Source organism: Camelina sativa, chromosome 2 (genome assembly GCF_000633955.1).
Source record: "Camelina sativa cultivar DH55 chromosome 2, Cs, whole genome shotgun sequence".
In the NCBI taxonomy this organism is placed as follows: domain Eukaryota; kingdom Viridiplantae; phylum Streptophyta; class Magnoliopsida; order Brassicales; family Brassicaceae; genus Camelina; species Camelina sativa.
In genome coordinates, this window is record NC_025686.1 from 9,339,767 (window position 1) to 9,366,623 (window position 26,857).

The window sequence follows — 26,857 nt, forward strand, 5'->3', positions numbered from 1 at the left end:
TTGAATCCAGCGCCAGATGTAGATTCATCACATCAGTGAATCGAAATGGGTAAACAATTGCTTGTGTTCTTGCTTTCTTATTTCTTTTTACTTTTCTTTGATTTTGAGATTGTGCGTGAGTGATTGAGCTGATTTGTGTTGAGTTTTTGAAAGGTTATCGCCATAGAAACTTAACATGAAGTAGTCTTTTTTTTTTCCATCGACGAAATGGAGAAGACCGTCCTAATGCTTTTAAAATTTTCAAACTTGCTCAAGAACGCTTGCAACATAAATTTAACAACACATTTAAAATCTAAGCTTGTTGAGAATCGCAGACCCCGATTCACCTCTATAGTGAACCGCATACCACGACTCTGCCCCTACTTCTTGTCTACTTCACAGATCAGTTTGCATAACATAAACATAACACAGAGATTTAACGAGTTCCCCTCATGTAGAGGGTACATCTCGTGTGGGAACCTTGCCCCACAAACATCCACTATCAATCAACCAAGGTTTACATATAGTGTTTCATATACAAGCTTAGAGAACAACTACAAAGGAAACTGAAGAAGAGAACAACACATAGTAGATGCTTTTCTTCTTCCCCTCTCTTTGTCTCTGGTTCAGCTCTCCCCTCATTGTATCAACCTTGAAATACCTCCAGAACCCCAAAGAAGCAGTTCCACCTTCATCTCTCATCAAAGTGTCCTGAAGACACCTTAAACCTAGACTAGGTTATGTCCGGCTCTCAGTCCTTCGATCCCAGCCAAGCTTCCGCTCTTTTATCATGGTTTTGCGCACTGCTTCAAGCTCTCTTTACGATGCCCTGTGCATGCTCTCTGCACTATGTCATGCGCCTCTACATCTGCCCTGCACAGCGCCCTATCCTGCGCCTCTGCATCTGCCCTGCATAGCACCTGGGCTGTGCCCTGCAGCTACCACCAGCATACAACTAGGTTCTCCTATGCGTGCCTTAGTGCTTGCGGCTTATCCTTCACTAACCCTAGTTTCCCTTATATAGTGAAACTCTAGAGTTTATGTTGGTTTACTCCTTCAGACTACACAATCCGGATCATGTATGGACTACACATCAATATAGACCCAATTCATGGTTCAAACTAAATAAGCCCATATGAAGCAAACATATACAACAAAGTTCATTCAGGTAGAGAACAAGATTGCACTTTGTATAAAATTTAACATTATAGATTAATTGAGGAAAAAATCAATAGTATGCAAACATCGTACATATTGCACAATAAAAGGAGAACATTAGTGTGAGAATCATCTAGAGATATCATGAGTACGTAAAGGGTTCAGAAAACAGCTCTGTTCATGGTGGATAAGTGATAGAGATTAGGTCTCTTTTATCATCAGTTATAACTTGGGAATCACGACTTGGAGTGAATCTGTGTTGTTCATAATATCATCTGTTACAACGTTGGACCTCGTGTGTGCCTATGACCATTCTATATAATATACGGATGAATAAACAACACAATAATCCACTAAACATTATTATTCATCAGCATTATGCTTTACATATTGTTCAACACAAGAACATATATAGTAGTTCAGCAGAAGATGCATTTTTCCCTTACATCAGTTCTCATCGTGGTAACGTTCGAGGATTTGGGTTCTTACAGATACTGGGATGACCACATTGTGAAGATTGTCAGTCCATGTCAAGCTTCCAAAGTAATAGCCAGTATTCACTTTGTGCCTTGTCGAAACTCTCACTTTAAAAGAAACTATTTTGGTCGTAGAGTTAAACTGTAGCGTATGTGGTGTCACGGTCATACTAATGCCGATTGGAGGATCGATCATAACTTTGTATATCGAGTTGAGTGGTCCAACATTAGTGACGGTTCTAGTGAGAGTGACCTCGTCTTTGAGGTTCGGTATTGTGATGGATGGCAAGTTTAGATCAAGAACAGAAGGCTTCGGGTTAGGACATACTGTTTTATTTCCGAGGACTTGGGAAATGGAGGCGTCATTGTAATTATAGGTAGAGCATAAGTACGAGACATAGTCATCAATGGTCATGTCGTATATGAGACCTGGTCTTGCAGCTTTCTCTGGATTTACGAGTCCTCCTCCATAATCAAACGGATCTGCTAGCTTGCGGTTTGACCCGTCTGCGAAAATAGGCTCCCCGGATGGATCAGTTTTCCATGCTGCAATGTAAAATGTGATCCCAAGATCAATATGATATTTTGATCATTCTTACAATGATTTTGAAGAAGATAAGAACCTGTAGTGACAATAGCTGATTTGATAGCAGAAGGAGACCAATGAGGGTACAATGATCTAAGTAGCACTACAACTCCAGTAACAACAGGAGTAGCCATTGATGTCCCAGACATCATAGCAAATCCTCCGTCGTTAATAGAACTATTTGGAGAAATAGCTGCTAGTATGTTCACGCCAGGTGCTGCTATATCCGGCTGTAGAAATTAGGCATCAAAAACTTTTAGAATCTACACTACAGGAAATTGGGGTATTGGTAGCAGTATAATATAGCGTTGGTTGACAATCATCTCAGTTTTAGATAGTGTTTCCCAAAACGCTATGTGTGGTAGGTCAGATTTTAGTGTATAAATACTGTATTATTAATACATACCAGCTGGATCAGTATGGAAAATAATGATATACCTTAAGAATCATTGGAGATATCGAATTGGGTCCTCTTGATGAAAAAGATGCTACCTTTGTAGCGACGGGGTGTGAAACAAATGTTCTTGGAGCATGTATCTTTGCCATGGGAGATCTAGCAAAACAAAACCCAAAATGTGTGGTGATATATGTTTGGAACCATCATCCATAAATTCCACAAAGAAACAGACAAGTTTTGGTGATGATACATTGTGGAGCGTATGTAGAACAGAATGTCAGTTCCGAGCTCAAAGTCTACCGTAACGCATGGAAAGTTATGAGTTGGGTTAACCGGACGGGGATTTCTTGCAATGATTACCCCGAGACCACCAGCGTTTTTAACTGCGGTTCTAGCATTTGTAACAACCCTAGAGCGGGGATTTATATCTGCTGTGAAACATAACACAACTTTTCCTTCCATTGGATTAGCGGAGAGCTTCGCGCAATCACTGCAAGTTGAAGTCATAATTTTCTAAATACTCAATCTCAGAGGAATATATAGTCAAAATGAAATAGTGATTCAAAGTTACCCTGAATAAGTAAGACCAACAAAACTGAGTTCTGGACCAGCAAAGATTGCTTGACCCTAAATTAAAGCAAAGAAGAAATCATCAGCATTGGGTTCAGACTTTAGATCCTTAGATAAACAGTTTGTCTTATAGTTCTCTAATTGGCATGAATATACCAGTATTGTTATATTGTTCCCAAGTGTGATGGCTGTGGGAAAAGAACGGTCTAGAGTAGTTGCAGCTACCGTCAAGATCCAAGGAGCTACATTCCCAATGGTCTGTGCCGCAGGACCATTATTACCAGCTGAAGCTACGACATGAATGCCTTTTTCTACCGCGTGGAATAATCCCATAGCAAAAAAAAGCCTCACATCAGTTTCTAGATTTAAAGGAACACCCGATCCCAAAGAGAGTGACAAAACATCAACACCATCATGAATAGCTTCATCGATTGCTTTTAAGAGATCAGCATTTGAACATCCCATTTGAAACCAGCACGCCTTATAAATAGCTAAAAAAACACCCGGAGCACCACCTCTCACAGTTCCTCTTCCAAGACGAGAGTAGCTTACATTAGGCAGGAATGAGCCACCGATGGTTGAAGCGACATGCGTGCCATGACCGCTAAAGTCTCTCGGGGAAACATACTCAGGGTTTTCTTTCGTGTTCAAGACTCCGTTCTCAGCAACAAGGCCATCGACAAAGTATTTTGCTCCTATCAGCTTTCTGTTGCAATGAATCGAGGCGTTGAATAATTCTCCAGATACACAGCCACCTTTCCAACGGCTAGGAATTGGTCCGTAGCCTTTGTCATTAAACATTTCAGACTCTGGCCACACTCCTGCATGCATTTGATGGTTTCTATATATAAACATGTCTAGAGTATTTAAGGTATATATTGCTTCATAGACACAAACCTGAATCAATAACTCCAACAATGACCGGACTTCCCATGTTGGCCTTATGTAGGAGACTCTCTGAATTACCCGGAGACAGGCCCAAGTAATCCCAAGTTCTAGTTGTTGTCAGTTCGTATAATGTATTTGGTGTGACTTGTACTACTTCAGGCAGTTCTGTTCTCGTAGGGGATATGATTTGTTCAGAAACGTGAAGTCAAGAAACGGAGAAGGGTTCGACTTTGCAAGTACCTGAAATTTGCTGGGCTTGGGACTCTGTGAGCTTGGCAGCGAAACCTGAGAAGCCGTGTCGATAACTATACACTATTGAATCATGGACTGCTTTTTTGCTGAAAACATGACAGTTAACTATTTAAGTAAATATTAAACAAACTTGTCATATAGTACTAATTCTTTTACTAAAATACTTAATACTTTTTTATTTTTTTCAGAATATTTGCTTCTATCTTTTTCTTTCTTCTCAAAATTATTTTTGAACTTTTTAATAAATTAATAAAGTTTTTTATTCTCAATATAATTTGTATATATTTATATTATACATAATGTCGTATATATTAAACACCATTGTTAATTGGGAACATGGAAATGGATGAAGACTTATATAGTTGAATGAAAAATACTAAAATCAGTACAAAAATAGACAATAATATATAATGTTATATCGTTTTTAAACGAACCTCTAAACAAATAATTATTTGGTATTCTTAGCACATAAATATACTAATATGTAATGTTATAAATAATAAAATATAAAAATAGTATGATATAACACAAACATATGAGAGAAATATAGATATGTTTTAATTTTTATATGTTTAATAATACCAAATCAAAAAGAATGTTTTTTCTATGTACTATAAATATAAACTAGGTAAGAACATTTGCCATGCACGGGAGAGCATTATATTATAATTTATTTATAATAAAGTAATAAAGTATATACATTGGATTTTCGTTTACTTAAAAATTTGCTATGTTTCACGAATACGTAGTGATTTTTTTTTTTTAAAGGGTTTTCTTAAATAAAGATCAAGTTTACTTTGGGGTTTTTACTTTTTGGTTTGGTTAATGTATTTAATCACAATTCTAAAACAAATCTAACTTTACCGAGATCATTGGATATTTGGGTCGAATTGGTGCCATAAGCAGGTCAATGTTTATATTTTTATAATATATATATATACACACACATTTTTTTTTTGACAATCATATACACACAAATATATACATAAAGTTTTATAAATTATTTTTATGATAAAATTATATATATATAATGGTATTTTTGAAGTACATTTTAAAAACATATATATGTTTGGCTAAATATTTACAGAGAATGTCATTACTGATATTCATATATCCAAACAACTTTACATTTAATTCTCTACTATCCTATAACAAAACACATTTAACAAGTTTTAACATTAACTATAAGATTAGAAATATCCATATAATGTTCTGAAATTAATAATACAGATATTAAGAAGATGTTAAAAATATATATATATTTATATATATATATATTTAGAAGATGTGTTAAGATTTAAAATTATAATTCTCCTATCATCTTTGTTTGATTTTATTTTAATTGTTTAAAGCGTCATATAGTTAAGAAAAAACTATTTTTTTTAGTTTTAACACTTTTTTAATTATAAATAAATTCCTTTTTGGATGAATAACTTCTTTTATAAATGCATTCATTTTTTGGATGAATAACGTTTTTTATAACTCTAAACCAATAGTATACCTTATTCATAATCATTAACTAAAAATAATATATTCCTCTACCAAAAAAAAACTAAAAATAATATATTCAAAACATAAAAAAATGGTCTATCTTTTAGAAACAAATCTATAGCATGGGTTATCAACTAGTATATATAATCTCATTTGTAGAATTACTAATAAATCACACCTTCCAAGAAGTGGCCACAGCAAGTGATGGTGGGAATCAGTGGCAGACTCAGGATCATCATGTGTCATCTTTCCCAGATAAACTACATAAACCTGTTGGTCAAAAGAAAGCAACAATATTACTCAATGTTAAATATATATGGTAATGTTTCTTCATCTAAAATGCTAAGTACCTTGGTGTTAGCAAAGACGAAACTGAATTGCAGATACAGAACTATAGTGAGAACCATGACGATGATAATATCTATGTGTCCCATCATCTATCTTAAAAGGGAGAGAGGTATAGTTATGTGGTTCGAGTTGGAGATACTGATTGATTATTGAGGCCAATGCATGCCATTATATACTAGAATGTTCCTTACTGGGTTGCGTCATTGATTTGCGTCATTGAGTTTCGTCATTGGTTTCGTCTCTCTTATCTTTTTTGATCCTTGTTCTCACGTTTTGCTGGAGTCGTCAATATGGATGTCCTTTTTACTATTCAAGCAAAAATAATCTTTTTTTTTTTTAATTTTTACAGCTCAAGCAAATCTAGCGTATATTATCACGGGTCCTTATTATCCACCTATTATTGATACTTATGCAGCATCAACCAGCTAAGGGTTTTTGTTTTTATTATAACTACAGATGAATCTCGTGAGTGCCTATGACCATTCTACGTACGGATGAATAAACAACACAAAACACACGATATTATTCTTCATCAGCATTATGCTTTACATATTATTCAACACAACAATAAAGTACTTGCGCAAAAGATGCTTTCCCTTACATCAGTTCTCATCGTGCAATCGTTAGAGGATCTGTGTTCTGACAGATACTGGGATGACCACACTGTGTAGATTGTCAGTCCATGCTAAGCTTCCAAAGTAATAGCCAGTATTAACTTTGTGCCTTGTCGAAACTCTCACTTTAAAAGAAACTATTTTGGTCGTAGAGTTAAACTCTAGCGTATCTGGTGTCACAGTCATACTAACGCCGATCGGAGGATTCATCATAACTTTGTATATCGAGTTGAGTGGTCCAACATTAGTGACGGTTCTAGTGAGAGTGACCTCGTCTTTGAGGTTCGGTATTGTGATGGATGGCAAGTTTAGATCAAGAACAGAAGGCTTCGGTTTAGGACATACTGTTTTATTTCCGAGGACTTGGGAAATGGAGACGTCATTGTATTTATAGGTAGAGCATATGTATGAGACATAGTCATAAATGGTCATGTCGTATATGAGACCTGGTGATGTGACCGCCGGATGCGGTCGTCTACCGAGTCGCACGGACGGACGGTCGCTGCGGACGGACGGAACGAAACTCTCTCGAGCCGAGGAATTTAGATGAGGCTTTCCTCGGACAAGGCTCGGAGATTTGAATCCAGTAAGGAAACAAACGGTGGATGCGAGAGATGAGCTAAAATGAACGAGCAGATCGAGAGATCCGACCTTTGGTCTCGGCTTCGGTCGAGCAGTCTCGGTCCCGGTACGGACGATGCGGAAATCGGTTCCCGGAGTTTGAAGGTAAACTGCGGGAACGGCTCTCGGCAACGCGGCGGTAAGAATCCTTGGTGATGCGGTAAGGATTCTCGGTGATGCGATAAGGAAGGTGGAGTGGAAGCGAAAGTACAACGAGCGGTAGGAACCGGACGTGATACGGTAGAGAGGGACGCGAAGGTGGTTTGATGCGACGACACACGGGAGATGGCTCGGCCCGTGATACGGTCAACTAGTCGATGTCGAACCCGGTTCGAGATCGGCTAGGGTTTCTCGGTAGTCAAGTCCCGGACTTGGACTAAGGAGAGAGGTGAGACAAGAACAAGATTCTCTCTTGTGAAATTTAATTCAATACTTCAAGTCTGCCTTTTACAATGAGGGTTTAGGCCTTTATATAGGAAGGCTTACAAATGGGAGACTCTAAAACCCTAGACACGCGGCCAGGATCTCATCCTTACACTTGGCCATAAAGCAAAAGCAAAAGTAAAACAAAGGAAAGACCAATCCAACGGTCATAGAAGGTTCAAGAAGAAATTCAAAGGAAGGGAAGGGAGAGAGATAGAAAAGCCACGTCATTGGCTGGACGCGGTGATAGGATCTTCACTTCCTTGGCTCCTAAACTTGTCAATGATTGTTTCCAAGTCATGAGCCAAGCGGGAACGAAGTGGAGATGCACTAGAGTTCGCTGCCTCGTTAAAACCTCTTTGGTAAACCCATTGGGACAAACCCAAAGTAGGGAAAAGAGTACAGCTCCTTCTAATGACTTAGGGGCGTCTTCACGCTTGCGCGATGGTGAAGACTCGCGAACTAAGCTTCCCAAAGCTGGTCGCAACTCAAGGCTCTTAAGTGGTGATGCTAGCCATGAGCCATTGGTGTGAGGGTTGAAGCTTGGATTGCAAAGCCCATTAGATGACTTTACTTGCTCCTCCTTGATGATCCTTGGAAACTAGTTGGTACCGCGCATCACTAGGAAGGCCGGTTCCAAGTTGTCGATAAGTGTCCGAGAGGCGTCCAAGTGTTGTCCGAGAGGTGGTTGAGAGACGTCCGAGAGAATCGAGTGTTCACGGCCGAGTGGTCGATCCCGTGATCACATCATTCCCTCCCTCTTATAGAAGTTTTGGCCTCAAAACTTTGCTCATCACCTGGATCAAAAAGGAAAACCCAAATCAGCAGCATCAAAAGGCCAACCGCGGTTTAATTTACCGGGATCAAAAGGAAACAGTAAGGCCTTAAGAGAAAAGGATAGGACTTCCCCGGTAAGGCCAGCGGCACTGGTCGCTCGGATCCCTTCATGAACCGTGGTTGCTTGCTGAGACTCTCCAGGATGCCACACATAAGTTTGATCCGCACCAAAGTTGGACAAATACATCGCCATATGACCTTGTGCGGTAACGGCCTTGGCGCTAAGGGTGGAGAAGGATGGCACGGTATAGGCGACTCCCAGCTGGAGCTTACTACTTGAAGTAGTCATGGACAATACCGAGTGAAAAGATCCATCAATGGCCATCTCCGGTGGCCTAGCTAACTTGGAACTCCCCATTACCGAGTGATTACCGGATATGACTTCAATTGCGCGGCCAGAATCTCCTTGGACTTCGGTTGATGGCTCGGTACGCGTCCTGGGTAAGGATTCGCGTACTATGGTCGGCTCCGGACGCGGCGGTCGAGTGTCGGTTAAGCCTCGATCGAGAGCGGTAAAGAGTTTTCCGTGGTCTGCGTAATGACCCGAACTTGGACCTCCGAGTGTAAGAACTTGTCGGTCTGGGGGCTCGGCTGGCTTCTCTACGATTCCTCCCGAGTTAATGACTTCTTCTGGACAGACTTGTCGATCGAAATCACGTCCTAGGCTCAGCGTACGGTTAGCTTGCGTCGTTGGTGCGGCGTTCTCAATCAAGTCGGTATTCGGCTTGTTCCGCGTCAAGTCACCTTGTTCCGGCTGATGAAGAACTCGCGGGACTGGTGTTGGTACAGTTACAAGGGCCGAGTGTTGGTGCCGTGATGATTCTCCCTGGGTGTAAGATCTCGCTGCCTGGCCCAACATTTCTCCAAGGTGTTGGAGTTCAGATCGGATAGAGATCAACTCGTCCGTGAAATTTGGTGCTCCGGGAGATTGCGCTGGCTTCCTTGCGGTCTGCTCCCTTGACTTAGTCCGAGAAACCACAATGCTCGCCTTGGCTTTATCTCGGTCGCGACTTGACGGATTGATCGGTGTTGCGCGTGGTGACCAGCTCGGAAGTCCTTGGTTCCGAGTGCGGCAAGCACTTGACTTGCTCGATGATGCGTGCGATGGAAAGGTTGGGATTGCTCGGGTGCAACTCGAGTATTCCTTCCGCGGCTCTCGATGATATGCGGACGGCGTATAGTAAGAACCCAGGTCATCATTGTCGGAGTCATCATAGCGGTTCGACCTTGGCTTGTTATAGCGCGTAGCTCGGGACATAGACGGCCAATAGCAGTCTGGTGATCCATGCTCGTGTTCCTCTAGTTCCGAGCCTTCTTCAAAGTCCTCTTGGTACCAAGACGCGTTCTCGGTAGTCGCTGGCTCCGGATCGGTACCAGTGTGTTCGTCGTTCCATGGCTCGTCCTCGGTGACCTCTTGCTCCGGACCAAAGTCATGATCTTCATCGTACCATGATCCCAACTCGGAATCGTTTCCGTCAAAATCCATGCTTGATCAGTATTGAATCGAGTGTTGCATACTGATCGCGGTCTTGGAAACGAAGTATGGTCGATGGTACGGACGGCTGTCGGAGATCGTCGATGGTACGGACGACTGTCGGATTTTGTCGACGGTACGGACGACAATCGGTGGTCGGCGTCGGTATGGACGACGATATAGATGGCTGGTACGGACGGTTCGTACGGACGGCCAACGATGGTCGGACGTCGGCACGGACGACTGAGACGGACGGCTGGTACGGCAGCTGACGATGTTCAGATGGCGGTACGGATAGCCGGCACGATTGGCTGATACGGATGGCCGATGATGTACGGTCGGCCGACGGGGGTCGGTCGATGACACAGTCGGCTGGTGCGGCAATGGTACCAAGCTGATACCAAGCTGATGTGACCGCCGGATGCGGTCGTCTACCGAGTCGCACGGACGGACGGTCGCTGCGGACGGACGGAACGAAACTCTCTCGAGCCGAGGAATTTAGATGAGGCTTTCCTCGGACAAAGCTCGGAGATTTGAATCCAGTAAGGAAACAAACGGTGGATGCGAGAGATGAGCTGAAACGAACGAGCGGATCGAGAGATCCGGCCTTTGGTCTCGGCTTCGGTCGAGCAGTCTCGGTCGCGGTACGGACGATGCGGAAATCGATTCCCGGAGTTTGAAGGTAAACTGCGGGAACGGCTCTCGGCAACGCGGCGGTAAGAATCCTTGGTGATGCGGTAAGGATTCTCGGTGATGCGATAAGGAAGGTGGAGTGGAAGCGAAAGTACAACGAGCGGTAGGAACCGGACGTGATACGGTAGAGAGGGACGCGAAGGTGGTTTGATGCGACGACACACGGGAGATGGCTCGGCCCGTGATACGGTCAACTAGTCGATGTCGAACCCGGTTCGAGATCGGCTAGGGTTTCTCGGTAGTCAAGTCCCGGACTTGGACTAAGGAGAGAGGTGAGACAAGAACAAGATTCTCTCTTGTGAAATTTAATTCAATACTTCAAGTCTGCCTTTTACAATGAGGGTTTAGGCCTTTATATAGGAAGGCTTACAAATGGGAGACTCTAAAACCCTAGACACGCGGCCAGGATCTCATCCTTACACTTGGCCATAAAGCAAAAGCAAAAGTAAAACAAAGGAAAGACCAATCCAACGGTCATAGAAGGTTCAAGAAGAAATTCAAAGGAAGGGAAGGGAGAGAGATAGAAAAGCCACGTCATTGGCTGGACGCGGTGATAGGATCTTCACTTCCTTGGCTCCTAAACTTGTCAATGATTGTTTCCAAGTCATGAGCCAAGCGGGAACGAAGTGGAGATGCACTAGAGTTCGCTGCCTCGTTAAAACCTCTTTGGTAAACCCATTGGGACAAACCCAAAGTAGGGAAAAGAGTACAGCTCCTTCTAATGACTTAGGGGCGTCTTCACGCTTGCGCGATGGTGAAGACTCGCGAACTAAGCTTCCCAAAGCTGGTCGCAACTCAAGGCTCTTAAGTGGTGATGCTAGCCATGAGCCATTGGTGTGAGGGTTGAAGCTTGGATTGCAAAGCCCATTAGATGACTTTACTTGCTCCTCCTTGATGATCCTTGGAAACTAGTTGGTACCGCGCATCACTAGGAAGGCCGGTTCCAAGTTGTCGATAAGTGTCCGAGAGGCGTCCNATCATAACTTTGTATATCGAGTTGAGTGGTCCAACATTAGTGACGGTTCTAGTGAGAGTGACCTCGTCTTTGAGGTTCGGTATTGTGATGGATGGCAAGTTTAGATCAAGAACAGAAGGCTTCGGTTTAGGACATACTGTTTTATTTCCGAGGACTTGGGAAATGGAGACGTCATTGTATTTATAGGTAGAGCATATGTATGAGACATAGTCATAAATGGTCATGTCGTATATGAGACCTGGTGATGTGACCGCCGGATGCGGTCGTCTACCGAGTCGCACGGACGGACGGTCGCTGCGGACGGACGGAACGAAACTCTCTCGAGCCGAGGAATTTAGATGAGGCTTTCCTCGGACAAGGCTCGGAGATTTGAATCCAGTAAGGAAACAAACGGTGGATGCGAGAGATGAGCTAAAATGAACGAGCAGATCGAGAGATCCGACCTTTGGTCTCGGCTTCGGTCGAGCAGTCTCGGTCCCGGTACGGACGATGCGGAAATCGGTTCCCGGAGTTTGAAGGTAAACTGCGGGAACGGCTCTCGGCAACGCGGCGGTAAGAATCCTTGGTGATGCGGTAAGGATTCTCGGTGATGCGATAAGGAAGGTGGAGTCGAAGCGAAAGTACAACGAGCGGTAGGAACCGGACGTGATACGGTAGAGAGGGACGCGAAGGTGGTTTGATGCGACGACACACGGGAGATGGCTCGGCCCGTGATACGGTCAACTAGTCGATGTCGAACCCGGTTCGAGATCGGCTAGGGTTTCTCGGTAGTCAAGTCCCGGACTTGGACTAAGGAGAGAGGTGAGACAAGAACAAGATTCTCTCTTGTGAAATTTAATTCAATACTTCAAGTCTGCCTTTTACAATGAGGGTTTAGGCCTTTATATAGGAAGGCTTACAAATGGGAGACTCTAAAACCCTAGACACGCGGCCAGGATCTCATCCTTACACTTGGCCATAAAGCAAAAGCAAAAGTAAAACAAAGGAAAGACCAATCCAACGGTCATAGAAGGTTCAAGAAGAAATTCAAAGGAAGGGAAGGGAGAGAGATAGAAAAGCCACGTCATTGGCTGGACGCGGTGATAGGATCTTCACTTCCTTGGCTCCTAAACTTGTCAATGATTGTTTCCAAGTCATGAGCCAAGCGGGAACGAAGTGGAGATGCACTAGAGTTCGCTGCCTCGTTAAAACCTCTTTGGTAAACCCATTGGGACAAACCCAAAGTAGGGAAAAGAGTACAGCTCCTTCTAATGACTTAGGGGCGTCTTCACGCTTGCGCGATGGTGAAGACTCGCGAACTAAGCTTCCCAAAGCTGGTCGCAACTCAAGGCTCTTAAGTGGTGATGCTAGCCATGAGCCATTGGTGTGAGGGTTGAAGCTTGGATTGCAAAGCCCATTAGATGACTTTACTTGCTCCTCCTTGATGATCCTTGGAAACTAGTTGGTACCGCGCATCACTAGGAAGGCCGGTTCCAAGTTGTCGATAAGTGTCCGAGAGGCGTCCAAGTGTTGTCCGAGAGGTGGTTGAGAGACGTCCGAGAGAATCGAGTGTTCACGGCCGAGTGGTCGATCCCGTGATCACATCATTCCCTCCCTCTTATAGAAGTTTTGGCCTCAAAACTTTGCTCATCACCTGGATCAAAAAGGAAAACCCAAATCAGCAGCATCAAAAGGCCAACCGCGGTTTAATTTACCGGGATCAAAAGGAAACAGTAAGGCCTTAAGAGAAAAGGATAGGACTTCCCCGGTAAGGCCAGCGGCACTGGTCGCTCGGATCCCTTCATGAACCGTGGTTGCTTGCTGAGACTCTCCAGGATGCCACACATAAGTTTGATCCGCACCAAAGTTGGACAAATACATCGCCATATGACCTTGTGCGGTAACGGCCTTGGCGCTAAGGGTGGAGAAGGATGGCACGGTATAGGCGACTCCCAGCTGGAGCTTACTACTTGAAGTAGTCATGGACAATACCGAGTGAAAAGATCCATCAATGGCCATCTCCGGTGGCCTAGCTAACTTGGAACTCCCCATTACCGAGTGATTACCGGATATGACTTCAATTGCGCGGCCAGAATCTCCTTGGACTTCGGTTGATGGCTCGGTACGCGTCCTGGGTAAGGATTCGCGTACTATGGTCGGCTCCGGACGCGGCGGTCGAGTGTCGGTTAAGCCTCGATCGAGAGCGGTAAAGAGTTTTCCGTGGTCTGCGTAATGACCCGAACTTGGACCTCCGAGTGTAAGAACTTGTCGGTCTGGGGGCTCGGCTGGCTTCTCTACGATTCCTCCCGAGTTAATGACTTCTTCTGGACAGACTTGTCGATCGAAATCACGTCCTAGGCTCAGCGTACGGTTAGCTTGCGTCGTTGGTGCGGCGTTCTCAATCAAGTCGGTATTCGGCTTGTTCCGCGTCAAGTCACCTTGTTCCGGCTGATGAAGAACTCGCGGGACTGGTGTTGGTACAGTTACAAGGGCCGAGTGTTGGTGCCGTGATGATTCTCCCTGGGTGTAAGATCTCGCTGCCTGGCCCAACATTTCTCCAAGGTGTTGGAGTTCAGATCGGATAGAGATCAACTCGTCCGTGAAATTTGGTGCTCCGGGAGATTGCGCTGGCTTCCTTGCGGTCTGCTCCCTTGACTTAGTCCGAGAAACCACAATGCTCGCCTTGGCTTTATCTCGGTCGCGACTTGACGGATTGATCGGTGTTGCGCGTGGTGACCAGCTCGGAAGTCCTTGGTTCCGAGTGCGGCAAGCACTTGACTTGCTCGATGATGCGTGCGATGGAAAGGTTGGGATTGCTCGGGTGCAACTCGAGTATTCCTTCCGCGGCTCTCGATGATATGCGGACGGCGTATAGTAAGAACCCAGGTCATCATTGTCGGAGTCATCATAGCGGTTCGACCTTGGCTTGTTATAGCGCGTAGCTCGGGACATAGACGGCCAATAGCAGTCTGGTGATCCATGCTCGTGTTCCTCTAGTTCCGAGCCTTCTTCAAAGTCCTCTTGGTACCAAGACGCGTTCTCGGTAGTCGCTGGCTCCGGATCGGTACCAGTGTGTTCGTCGTTCCATGGCTCGTCCTCGGTGACCTCTTGCTCCGGACCAAAGTCATGATCTTCATCGTACCATGATCCCAACTCGGAATCGTTTCCGTCAAAATCCATGCTTGATCAGTATTGAATCGAGTGTTGCATACTGATCGCGGTCTTGGAAACGAAGTATGGTCGATGGTACGGACGGCTGTCGGAGATCGTCGATGGTACGGACGACTGTCGGATTTTGTCGACGGTACGGACGACAATCGGTGGTCGGCGTCGGTATGGACGACGATATAGATGGCTGGTACGGACGGTTCGTACGGACGGCCAATGATGGTCGGACGTCGGCACGGACGACTGAGACGGACGGCTGGTACGGCAGCTGACGATGTTCAGATGGCGGTACGGATAGCCGGCACGATTGGCTGATACGGATGGCCGATGATGTACGGTCGGCCGACGGGGGTCGGTCGATGACACAGTCGGCTGGTGCGGCAATGGTACGGACGGCCAACGGTTATCGGACGTCGGTACGGATAGCCGGTGTGATCGGCTGATACGGAAGGCCGATGACTCGTCCGGTGGCTCGATAGTGATCAGACGATGATACACAATACGCGATAAGGGCTTGGACGATGATACGCGGGTGATGATACGTGCTCTGGACGGTGATACGCGGATGGCTCGATCGGTGCTCGGTCGTGACGTGGCGATGGTACCTCGTCAAAGCAAAACGAATATTCGTGAGCAAAAACGCGTCCAAAACATGATGGATAAGATATTTATCTAGGCAGTCAATGATTGAGGACAGCAACACAAGATGACAAACTATGACTAAGCAAAAAGAAACCTACACGCGCCTAAAAGCAAACTCACGCACAAAAAGCAAAACTTTTTGGGACCACAACACAAACCCAAAAGCAAACGCGCTACTTTATCGATCTAACAAGTCCTAGGCAAGAACTATGACGAACAAAACTCAGAAATAAACAAAGCGACGACTCAACAAACGATCTATCGAGGAAACTAAGCATAAAACAAAAACTATCGGACCTAACGACGCTAAAGATGAAACTAATGAACCGCAAAGACACAAAAACGAAAGCTTTAACAAAGGAAGGAGTTTCTGGGTTAGAAAGACACAACCTTTGAGTCAGGAGCTTTTAGAGCTCTGATACCAAGCTGATGTGACCGCCGGACGCGGTCGTCTACCGAGTCGCACGGACGGACGGTCGCTGCGGACGGACGGAACGAAACTCTCTCGAGCCGAGGAATTTAGATGAGGCTTTCCTCGGACAAAGCTCGGAGATTTGAATCCAGTAAGGAAACAAACGGTGGATGCGAGAGATGAGCTGAAACGAACGAGCGGATCGAGAGATCCGGCCTTTGGTCTCGGCTTCGGTCGAGCAGTCTCGGTCGCGGTACGGACGATGCGGAAATCGATTCCCGGAGTTTGAAGGTAAACTGCGGGAACGGCTCTCGGCAACGCGGCGGTAAGAATCCTTGGTGATGCGGTAAGGATTCTCGGTGATGCGATAAGGAAGGTGGAGTGGAAGCGAAAGTACAACGAGCGGTAGGAACCGGACGTGATACGGTAGAGAGGGACGCGAAGGTGGTTTGATGCGACGACACACGGGAGATGGCTCGGCCCGTGATACGGTCAACTAGTCGATGTCGAACCCGGTTCGAGATCGGCTAGGGTTTCTCGGTAGTCAAGTCCCGGACTTGGACTAAGGAGAGAGGTGAGACAAGAACAAGATTCTCTCTTGTGAAATTTAATTCAATACTTCAAGTCTGCCTTTTACAATGAGGGTTTAGGCCTTTATATAGGAAGGCTTACAAATGGGAGACTCTAAAACCCTAGACACGCGGCCAGGATCTCATCCTTACACTTGGCCATAAAGCAAAAGCAAAAGTAAAACAAAGGAAAGACCAATCCAACGGTCATAGAAGGTTCAAGAAGAAATTCAAAGGAAGGGAAGGGAGAGAGATAGAAAAGCCACGTCATTGGCTGGACGCGGTGATAGGATCTTCACTTCCTTGGCTCCTAAACTTGTCAATGATTGTTTCCAAGTCATGAGCCAAGCGGGAACGAAGTGGAGATGCACTAGAGTTCGCTGCCTCGTTAAAACCTCTTTGGTAAACCCATTGGGACAAACCCAAAGTAGGGAAAAGAGTACAGCTCCTTCTAATGACTTAGGGGCGTCTTCACGCTTGCGCGATGGTGAAGACTCGCGAACTAAGCTTCCCAAAGCTGGTCGCAACTCAAGGCTCTTAAGTGGTGATGCTAGCCATGAGCCATTGGTGTGAGGGTTGAAGCTTGGATTGCAAAGCCCATTAGATGACTTTACTTGCTCCTCCTTGATGATCCTTGGAAACTAGTTGGTACCGCGCATCACTAGGAAGGCCGGTTCCAAGTTGTCGATAAGTGTCCGAGAGGCGTCCAAGTGTTGTCCGAGAGGTGGTTGAGAGACGTCCGAGAGAATCGAGTGTTCACGGCCGAGTGGTCGATCCCGTGATCACATCACCTGGTCTTGCAGCTTTCTCTGGATTTACGAGTCCGCCTCCATAATCAAACGGATCTGCTAGCTTGCGGCTTGACCCTTCTGCGAAAATGGGCTCCCCGGATGGATCAGTTTTCCATGCTGAAATGTAAAATATGATCCCAATATCAGTATGTTATATTGATTATTCTAACAATGCATTTGAAGATTGTAAGAACCTGTGGTGACAATAGCTGATTTAATAGCAGCAGGAGACCAATGAGGGTATAATGATTTGAGTAGCACTACAACTCCTGAGACAACAGGAGTAGCCATTGATGTCCCAGACATTATAGCAAATCCTCCGTCGTTAAGAGAACTATTTGGAGAAATAGCTGCTAGTATGTTCACGCCAGGTGCTGCTATATCAGGCTGCAGTAGCAGAAAATTAGTCATCAAAAACTCTTAGAATCTCAAGGAGTTGGATAGGTATGGAAACAGGTGAGGTACCTTAAGAATGGCTGGAGATATTGAATTGGGTCCTCTTGATGAGAAAGTTGCTACCTTTGTCGCCACAGAGTGTGAAACAAGTGTAATTGAAGCATTTATCTTTACAAAGGGAAATCTTGCAACACAAAACCCAAAAAAAAATGAGTTAGATGATGTTTGGATCCATCATCCATGAAAGTAACCGTCAAAGAGACAGGTGGGTGAAGATACCTAGTGGAGCGTATGTAGAAAAGAATGTCAGTTCCGAGCTCAAAGTCTACCATAACACATGGAAAGTGACGAGATGGAATAGGCAAGTGGGTTGGATTTCTGGCAATAATTATCCCGAGACCACGTGCATTTCTTACTGCGGTTATAGCATCTTTTACAGCCGTAGAGGTGGGATTTAAATCTGCTGTGAAACATAACACAACTTTTCCTTGCATTGTATTTTTGGGATTAGCAGCGAGCCCCGCACAGTCACTACAATTAAGTTGAAGGCATCAGTTTCCATATACACAATATCAAGTGTATATAGTCAAAACATGAAATAGGTGATTCAATGTTACCCGGAGAGTGGCCTTTCTGGGTAAGTAAGACCAACAGAAGCGAGCTTTGGACCAGCAAAGATGGCTTGACCCTGCATTAAGCATAGAAGAAATCTTCAACATAAGGTTTAAATCTTTCGCGAAAGAGCTTTTATAGTCATCAATATACCAGTATTGTTATATTGTTCCCAAGTGTGATGGCTGTGGGAAACGAACGGTCTAGAGAAGTTGCAGCTACCGTCAAGATCCAAGGAGCTACATTGGAAAGGGTCTGAGCCCCAGGGCCATCATTACCAGCTGCAGCAACGACAGAAATTCCCTTTTCTACCGCATGGAATGTTCCCACAGAGGTCAGGTCAATCACATCAGTTTCTGGTGATAAAGAATCTCTTGCTCCCAAAGAGAGTGACAAAACATCAACACCATCATGAATAGCTTCATCTATTGCTTTTAAGATATCAGCATTTGAACATCTCCCTGTAGACCAGCACGCCTTATACATAGCTATATGAACACCGGGAGCACCGCCTCTTGCAGTTCCTCTTCCAACGCCTAAGTAGCTCACATTAGGCACAAAAGAACCACCGATGGTCGAGGCACAATGCGTGCCATGACCGTTAAAGTCCCTCGGAGAAATGTACTCAGGGTTCCCTGGTTTGTTCAAGACTCCATATTCGGCAACATAGCCATCAACATAGTATTTTGCTCCTATCAGCTTTTTATTGCAATGAATCGAGGCGTTGAAGAGTTCTCCAGATACACAGCCACCTTTCCAACGGCTAGGAATAGGTCCATAGCCTTTGTCATTAAACATTTCAGACTCTGGCCACACTCCTGCATGCATTTGATGGTTTCTATCAATCAACATGTCTCTAAGAGTATTTAAGGTATTGCCTTCATAGACACAAACCTGAATCGATGACTCCAACAATGACAGAACTTCCCATGTTGGCCTTTTGTAGAAGACTCTTTGGAGTACCCGGAGACAGGCCCAAGTAATCCCAAGTTCTAGTTGTAGTCAGTTCGTATAATGTATTTGGCATGACATGTACTACTTCAGGTAGTTCTGTTCTCAAAGGGGAAATGGTATGTTTATAAAAATTACTACTTGGGTTATTATGTTAAGTCAAAAAAAAAAACAGAGAAGGGTTCGACTTTGCAAGTACCTGAAATTTGCTGGGCTTGGAACTCTGTAAGCTTGGCAGCAAAACCTGAGAAGCCATGTCGATAACTATACACTACTGAATCATGGACTGCTTTTTTTGCTGAAAACAGGACAATTAAGAAACTATATCAAACAAACTTGTCATATACTAATTCTTTTACTAAAATACATATTACAAATTTTATTTTCAGAATATTGATTTCTATCTTTTTACTTTCTTCTGAATATATATAAGTTATCTTTTAATGTCCTCGCACAAAATTAACTACTGACAACTATAAATCATAAGGATGATCAACTGATGGATGGCTACAATAAAAGACTATATTATATTTGGTACTTTCACATAAATATACTACTCCCCCGTTTCAATCTAGTTAGCTTTTAAGTTTTTTTTACACAAATTAAAAAAATAATTAAATTTTCTATTTTTTCTTTTTTAAATACATTTTTATTTTTATTTTTGTTCAAGACATTGAAAATTTAGGATAAAATTGTAATGTTTACCAAATATCTATATTGAAAATCTAAAATGACAACTATTATGAACTAAAAAATTAACACTAAAACAACAACTAAAGTAAAATGGATGTAGTAATGCAATATCTAACGCGCGCTGAAGAATAATACATAACAATATTATAACAGATCACAAACATATATGAGAGAAACATATAATTATGAGGAATCAGTGATATAATTTTTATATCGAATCCAACTTTTTAGTATTTTATGTTTACAAATCATCATCATTAACTGATAACAATATATTAAACACTTAAAAAGACTTTCCTTTTGGAACAATTTTATTTTTTTGAATATTTTGTATTAATCTTGTCTATAGGATGGGTTAGATCATCATTACCCGTTGAAATCATAAATGTTTCTCAGAAAAAAAAAATTAATAGTATTTTAATTGAAACAAGTATAAACCAATAATAAGTGGCCATGTATATAAATAATGTAGGAATTGTTTCTTCCAACAGCAACTTGAGTAACGCTTCTCTTCTCTCTCTTGTCTTTTTAGTACTTTTTATTATTTATTCACTAAAATTTTGGTAAAGCAATGATCTGAGTAACGATAGTTGGAGATGCCCTTATCACCTACTAAATCTCATTTGTAGAATTACTTCTAAATCTCAGCTTCCCAGAAGTGGCCTCAGCAACTGATGGTGAGATTCAGTGACAGACTCAGGATCATCATGTGTCTTCTTTCCCAGATAAACTACATACACCTGTACGTTGGTCACACGTAACAAATTACAAAATACTTAATGTTATATATGCATGGTTATGTTGCTTGATCAAGAAATATATCTCATAAATGCTACTATGCTAAGTACCTTGGTCTCATGAGCGAAGACGGAACTGATCATTTGCATATTCAGAACTAAAGTTAGAACCATCGCGATGATAATATTTATTTGGCCCATCATATATCTTAGAAGGAGAGATACTGATTACTGAAGCAAATGCATGCCTTTATATACTAGAATGTTCCTTATTGGTTTGCATCTTTGAGTGATTGGGTTGGTCTGTCTTATCTTATTGGAATATCGTATTTCGTCCTTGTTCTCACGTTTTGATGGAGTCGATATGGTCAGTCAACCTTCGTATACTTTCCAAGAAACACTAGTCTTTTTCGTTTTTTTTCTTTTTCTTTTTTTCTTTACAGATCAAGAAAACCTATTATCAACCATTCAACCTTTTATATCGATACTTATACATCAACCAGTTAAAGTTTTTTTTCCAATAATTAACAGAGGGTGATCGAGATTAATTCTTACCTTTCACCATATTAATCCCCTTAGATTGAGTGTACGTGTAGCCGTTAAGTAGTTTAATAACTGGGTTTTCAAATGGATTTAAGGTATGATTCAGCTAGCTAAATGGCTACAATGATTAACTCATATAGTACCTTTTTAAATCATATTTTTAACGGCTTTGAAAGCTTTTTATTGTCAATTCTCTAATTTTTTGCCAGAAACTTGTCGATTTTAGATGTTTATTTGCCAGAAAAGCTATGTAGATAATTCAAAACAATTTCTAAATGAAATAAAAAAAAAAATGATAGAAGAATCATAATTTAAAATCTTAACAAAATCTTCTAAACTTATTAGTTATTAAAGTAATAATTTGGATACTCAGATATAAAATTTAACTTTTTAAAATTCAGATTGGTTTATAATTTTAAAAAATTAATTAATAATTTTCGTCCATAATTAATTAGAGAGATAAAATACTTTTTTTTGTAGATTAATGATTATTTAATTTTTTTATTAGTGTAATATTAAAATTATATTTTTACTCTTACTGAAAGATTAAACATTAACTAGTGATGGACCCGCACATACGTGCGGAATTATAGTTGTAAAAACAATGACTTGATATAACATTTATAACTTTTGCTAAAAAAACACATAAGAGTGCATGTAAAAAAATATAAAAATCATGAAAACATGTGTTGATACAAATATTTCGGAGTGGATGTAATTCACATTTCGTCTTGTCCCTGAATTATAGTTATAGATAGTGAAGATTCTCCATATATGACATTTCCGTTATAAGACAAAAAAAATTATTCCCGATTGAAAATGTGATGGAACCAATATTTTAAAAACCGGACCGGAAGGTGAACCGAAAATCTTTCGGGTCACTGGGTCAACCGGCCAGATCAGTTGAACCATGGGTCAATTAGTTTATTGGTTTGTTTACATTTTATAAATATAACATCTTCTTTCTATATATATACGAACAAAACATACATAATGAAGTACTATACAACTAAAATTAAATTTTTAAATGATTAGATAAAATAACTGAGTGATTTTTTTTATAAACAACAACATTTAGTTTTAATTTGGTTTGAGTTTAAAGTGTGATAAAAATAAAATATTTTAATTTGATACCGATCCATTGGTCCAACCCGTTGGTCCGACCCACCAGTTTACAGGTTTTTAGGTTTACAGGTTTTTAGCGGACTTTTTTTGGCTTTTTGTTGGTTTTTAGTTGTCCAGTTTTTAGAGGTAACCCGTAACGGAATGTCTACCGGGTCACGGTTGGACCGATCTGGTCCGAGTTTAAAACACTGGATGGAACGAATACAAAAATTAACAAAATACCATTTGGGACAAACACAAATATAGTTCTTAGTATATTTCTATATTATATAGTAAAACAATATTACAAAATTAGTTGACTTCATTACCAAAATTACTTCTTATTCTTATTATTATATGTCTGGTTCATCTATATTGCGTTACATTTCTTTGTTTTAAAATTTTTAATATTATTAAACACACCTTAATGCCTTTCTTAAAAAGGTTACATATAAGATAGTAAGTGTTAATTTATTTTAACTATAACATGTTCTAAGATTTTTCTTTTTGGAAATTTATGTTCTTATCTAGTCATCTTTCCTTCTATCATGTTCTCGTCTGTAATCCTTATTCTCGTCCTCCCATTCCTTAAAATGGTAGAGCAAAAAATTAGCACAATCACTTAAAAATATATCAATATAATTCAAAAATAAAATAATAAAAATAAATAGATAACTTAGCTCAAAGTAAAATAATATGGCTAGACATAATAATTATTTATAATACGTTCTAAAGGTGTATTTTAGTTTATGCAGTTACAATTTTGATTAGTGGAATATATTTAAAATAATGTAAATCACCCGTCTAAAAAAAATTTAATGCTTTATATTATTTCAATTTTAATTAAAAATTTAGTATATTTTGCTTTACTAAAACGAATATAACGCCTTGTCGTTTTAAATATACAAAAAAGATGGTTATGCCATTTGAGAAAGAAAAAATGACATACATGTTAACGCCACTATTGTAGACGCCTTTACAATTATTTTCCCCAAATTCTAGGGTTGTCGAGGGGGGATTCAATTTTCCGAGATTTGGTGAAGGTAAGCATACTCAATTTATGCTTCTTTCATCTTTCATCCTCATCTTAAGAGAGAGTTTTCGATTTGGAGAGGGTAAGTTTTTTTCAGATTATGCTTCTTTCACCTCTCATCTTCGTCGTTGCTCTCACTTTGAATTGAATTGTAGGAGTTCGATTGCTTAGCTGAATCTTTGATTGTTTGATTAATTTATTATCTCATCCTGCTTCGCTTACTTCATTATCATTATCTTAGGCCTGGGCATTCGGGTACCTGTTCGGGTTCGGTTTGAGTATTTCGAGTTTTCGGGTTTTCGGGTTTAGAGGTATAAGGCCCGTTCGGGTATTTCTAGACTTCGGGTTCGGATCGGGTTCGGTTCGGATATTTTGGATTCGGATTCGGATTACCCGAAGTTCACAAAACTCAAGATTTTAGTATCTAATTTATTCAATAATACGCAATATATCTAAAAATTAGAGCATTTTCTACCCAAATTTACTAACTAACAGTTTAAATACTTCAAATTGTCAAAAATATCTAAAAATCTGAATATTTTGAACACTTATATTACTAAAATTATAAATATTACTAATATATTACTACTATATATTAATAATATTGGTATATACGGATACTCGTTCGGATTTTGATTCGGATTTCGGTTCGGATCAGGTTCGGATTCGGATTTAGAGATTTAGAACCCGTTCGAGTATTTTACAATTTCGGATATGGATTCGGATCGGGTTTTTTGGGTCGGGTTCCGGATATTTTGCCCAGGCTTACATTATCTCATCCTGATTAATTGATTGTAAAAGTTCTTGTAGTGTTGCTTTTTTTTTTTGCCGTCTCTTGTAGTGTTGATTATTTTGACTATTCTGCATTTTTTGCCCTTGTAATACTCTCTAATCTTTGGTGATGATGATTATTCACGTTCATAGTCTTGAAATTTTTTTGTATTTAGATCACGTGTTGTATTTCTCTCACCTCAAATCCCTAACCACCGCCAAACCCATCGGATTTTATCCCGCGGCCATTGCGAGACCAGCTGGCTTCAATATTGAAGTCGATTGATCAGTTGGGCTTCTTCTATCGTTATCCCTCTCAGATTCAGCTCCAAATCAGGTGATAGATAGTAGCTATATATTTTTGAGACTCGTTGATTTAGATTCAACAAAATAATTGAATAATTTTTTTACCTTCTCACAGAAGTTCACCGGCAATAGAGTCTATCAAGTGTAGGAGTTGATGTTGTCGTACTATAAGGTGAGTTTGTAATGTTTCCAGACACCTTATTGCATAGTGGTCTGAATGCCCAATGGTTGCTATTTTGGTGAATTGTGAGTATTTTCTAAACAAAGATACATAGTTAGTTTTTATATGTTTAACTGGATTTATTGATGAAGGATAGAAGACATGTGTAAACTATATTAATCTATTTGAACCATGAAGTTTACACATTTCAGTTTTAAAAATAAAACAAAACAAAGAAGTGAAAACATGTTAGAATTATGAGAAGTGAAAACGTATAAAGGGCCTATACAATCATAAAAATGTTGAAAGAATAATTAGATTCTTAGATTAAGATGTAAATAAATCCTTACCAGTTGTTGATTGTTTGAAGATCTTGTAGTGGAGAATCTGATTTAGAGAATTTTCAATTGCTCTAGATGGTTGTCTTTCACCTGCAAAATGGTTAGAAGTAAAAATTAGATAACTTGTTGATGTTCAACATATGGAATCAACAAACGTTAGTAGTGCATCTATACTATATTTTTAGAGACTCAATGATTGATATCAAAGTATGTTTTGTGAATTGCTTCCATGATTGGAGGAACTTGTAATTGTGATCTGTTTGTAATAGAAGAAAACTATTAGAATGCTAAAATCATAAAAACTTAAGGATTAGTTCAAAAACGAACATAAACTACTTTTATGAAATAAACAAACATTAGTAGCTCATCCATACTATATTTTTAGAGACTTCCAGATTTATATCTGGTATGTTTTTTTTAATTGCTTCCATGACTAGCTTGTAATTCTGATCTGTAAAAGAACATTTATAGAATGCTAAAAACACAAAAACTTAAAGATTAGTTCAAAAACGAACATAAACGACTCACATGTATTTTTCTTGAGTTAAGCATAGATTTTTGAACCCTGTAAAAAATATATGCAAACACAAATTAGTTCCATATTAAGAAGAACCCTTTACAAATAGAAAAATGTATGTATACTAAATAATCTACTTACTGTTAAAACCTTAGCATTGTGTAGTGATGATCTACTTACTTTTGAGTGATATTGCTTGTAGGAACGCAGAATCTTCACTTGGATGCACATGCACTCACTGGTTTGAAAAAGCTTCACATCACCAAGGTTAGTGATCTGATTCGGAGCTGCTTATAACATTTTATGAATTTTTAGGTTTTATGTCATTTTTATAAGCTAAAGAGAGTCGGTAGAAATTTTAGATTTGGTAAAATGAAATCTAAAATATTTATTTTCAAATTAAAATTTTAATCAAATATTCATGGAATATGCTAAAATTTAAACGATGAGAATATTTAGTGAAGATCACATTTGGATAGTATCCATATTGTTTCGTATTATATGCATAAACTAATTATATATGGTAATATGATAATTATTTTCTAACATAAATTCTTAACTTAAAAGTATCCATATTGCAATTCGAAGATTATGGAGATGATAGAGTCAGATATTGTTAGTTTTGGAAAAGTTTAAGTTTAGGGTTTTTAATATTCTTGATTTGGGATTTTAATATAATGATTAATGATTGATATTTTTATTTAAAGACTGGTAACTGGTTAGTTGCTGTAAACGGCATGTTTTTAGTAATCAGATTTTTTGGGGTTTTAATTAATATGGTTGTTTCCTAATTTTCCGTAATACAATATTTATTATGATAAATTAGCATATTTTATCTCTCTAATTATTTAATAATTTTGCTCGCAGGTATAAGAGGAAAAATATGTTTGGATACACTTGTATCCTAAACACGATCCGAATAAAGTAATACCGGGTCAATAAAGATCCGCGTGTTTTTGTTCAGTTAGTTTACCTCTTTGCCCTTGATTTGGTTTTTCTTTTCTCTTTGCTTTTTGTTTTCGTAGGGGTATGTAATGGAATTTTTGTAAAGTTTTTTTTTTTCTGGCTTTTGTTTTCGTAGGGATAGGATAACATGCGTGCTAGCTAAACGCTGAGACAAACATGATTTTCTAGTTTAAAAAAGATTGATTCAAATGTTTTGTTCTTTCTTCTTAATTTAGTTTGAAGGTCTTCTAAAAATCTTTTTATAAATTTCTAAGTAAACTCCATAGCTTTTTCAACTACAATGATTACATGTACACATGTCATGTATGTAGATCTACTACTGAATTTTAGGATTAATTTTAAGGGATTTCATTTTATTATCTACTTTTCTTTATGAAATTAGG

The 26,857-nt window shown here is 40.4% G+C and overlaps 1 protein-coding gene and 2 long non-coding RNA genes across 6 annotated transcripts; 1 reads left to right on the forward strand and 2 right to left on the reverse strand.

Moving 5' to 3' along the window:
- Positions 1,468-19,683, reverse strand: LOC104720785 (subtilisin-like protease SBT3.9). Of its 3 annotated transcripts, none has more exons than XM_019234524.1 (10): positions 19,503-19,612; positions 19,247-19,402; positions 18,506-19,170; positions 18,358-18,428; positions 18,020-18,271; positions 17,810-17,924; positions 17,539-17,731; positions 17,345-17,461; positions 11,799-12,021; positions 1,468-1,819 (listed from the first exon to the last, which is right to left on the reverse strand). In XM_019234524.1, the coding sequence occupies exons 2-10, from the start codon at positions 19,377-19,379 to the stop codon at positions 1,585-1,587; spliced, it is 2,004 nt and encodes a 667-aa protein (XP_019090069.1). In that variant the 5' UTR covers positions 19,380-19,402; positions 19,503-19,612; the 3' UTR covers positions 1,468-1,584. The 3 variants fall into 3 exon arrangements, with proteins under 3 accessions (XP_019090069.1, XP_010436973.1, XP_019090074.1); XM_010438671.2 differs by lacking the exons at positions 11,799-12,021; positions 17,345-17,461; positions 17,539-17,731; ... (4 more) ...; positions 19,247-19,402; positions 19,503-19,612 and adding exons at positions 2,237-2,429; positions 2,638-2,752; positions 2,847-3,086; ... (4 more) ...; positions 5,976-6,067; positions 6,148-6,412 and having other exon boundaries at positions 1,468-2,159; XM_019234529.1 differs by lacking the exon at positions 1,468-1,819 and adding an exon at positions 6,643-6,982 and having other exon boundaries at positions 19,503-19,683.
- LOC104720801 lies at positions 20,396-20,996 on the reverse strand. Its single transcript, XR_756759.2, has 2 exons — positions 20,845-20,996; positions 20,396-20,736 (listed from the first exon to the last, which is right to left on the reverse strand). It is a non-coding gene; the product is annotated as an uncharacterized LOC104720801 (long non-coding RNA).
- On the forward strand, positions 23,366-26,684 carry LOC104720805. Of its 2 annotated transcripts, none has more exons than XR_756777.2 (5): positions 23,366-23,423; positions 24,361-24,521; positions 24,606-24,662; positions 25,711-25,775; positions 26,376-26,684. It is a non-coding gene; the product is annotated as an uncharacterized LOC104720805 (long non-coding RNA). The 2 variants fall into 2 exon arrangements; XR_756776.2 differs by having other exon boundaries at positions 23,391-23,495.

Bases quoted from the DNA above. Each gene is read 5' to 3' on its own strand.
- LOC104720785 (XM_010438671.2), bottom strand. From the start codon at position 6,234: ATGATGGGACACATAGATATTATCATCGTCATGGTTCTCACTATAGTT. The intron at 4,220-4,294 runs GTACTTGCAAAG...CTACGAGAACAG, and splicing joins CCAAGCCCAGCAAATTTCAG to AACTGCCTGAAGTAGTACAA. The intron at 2,430-2,637 runs GTATATCATTAT...TAATTTCTACAG, and splicing joins TATCTCCAATGATTCTTAAG to CCGGATATAGCAGCACCTGG.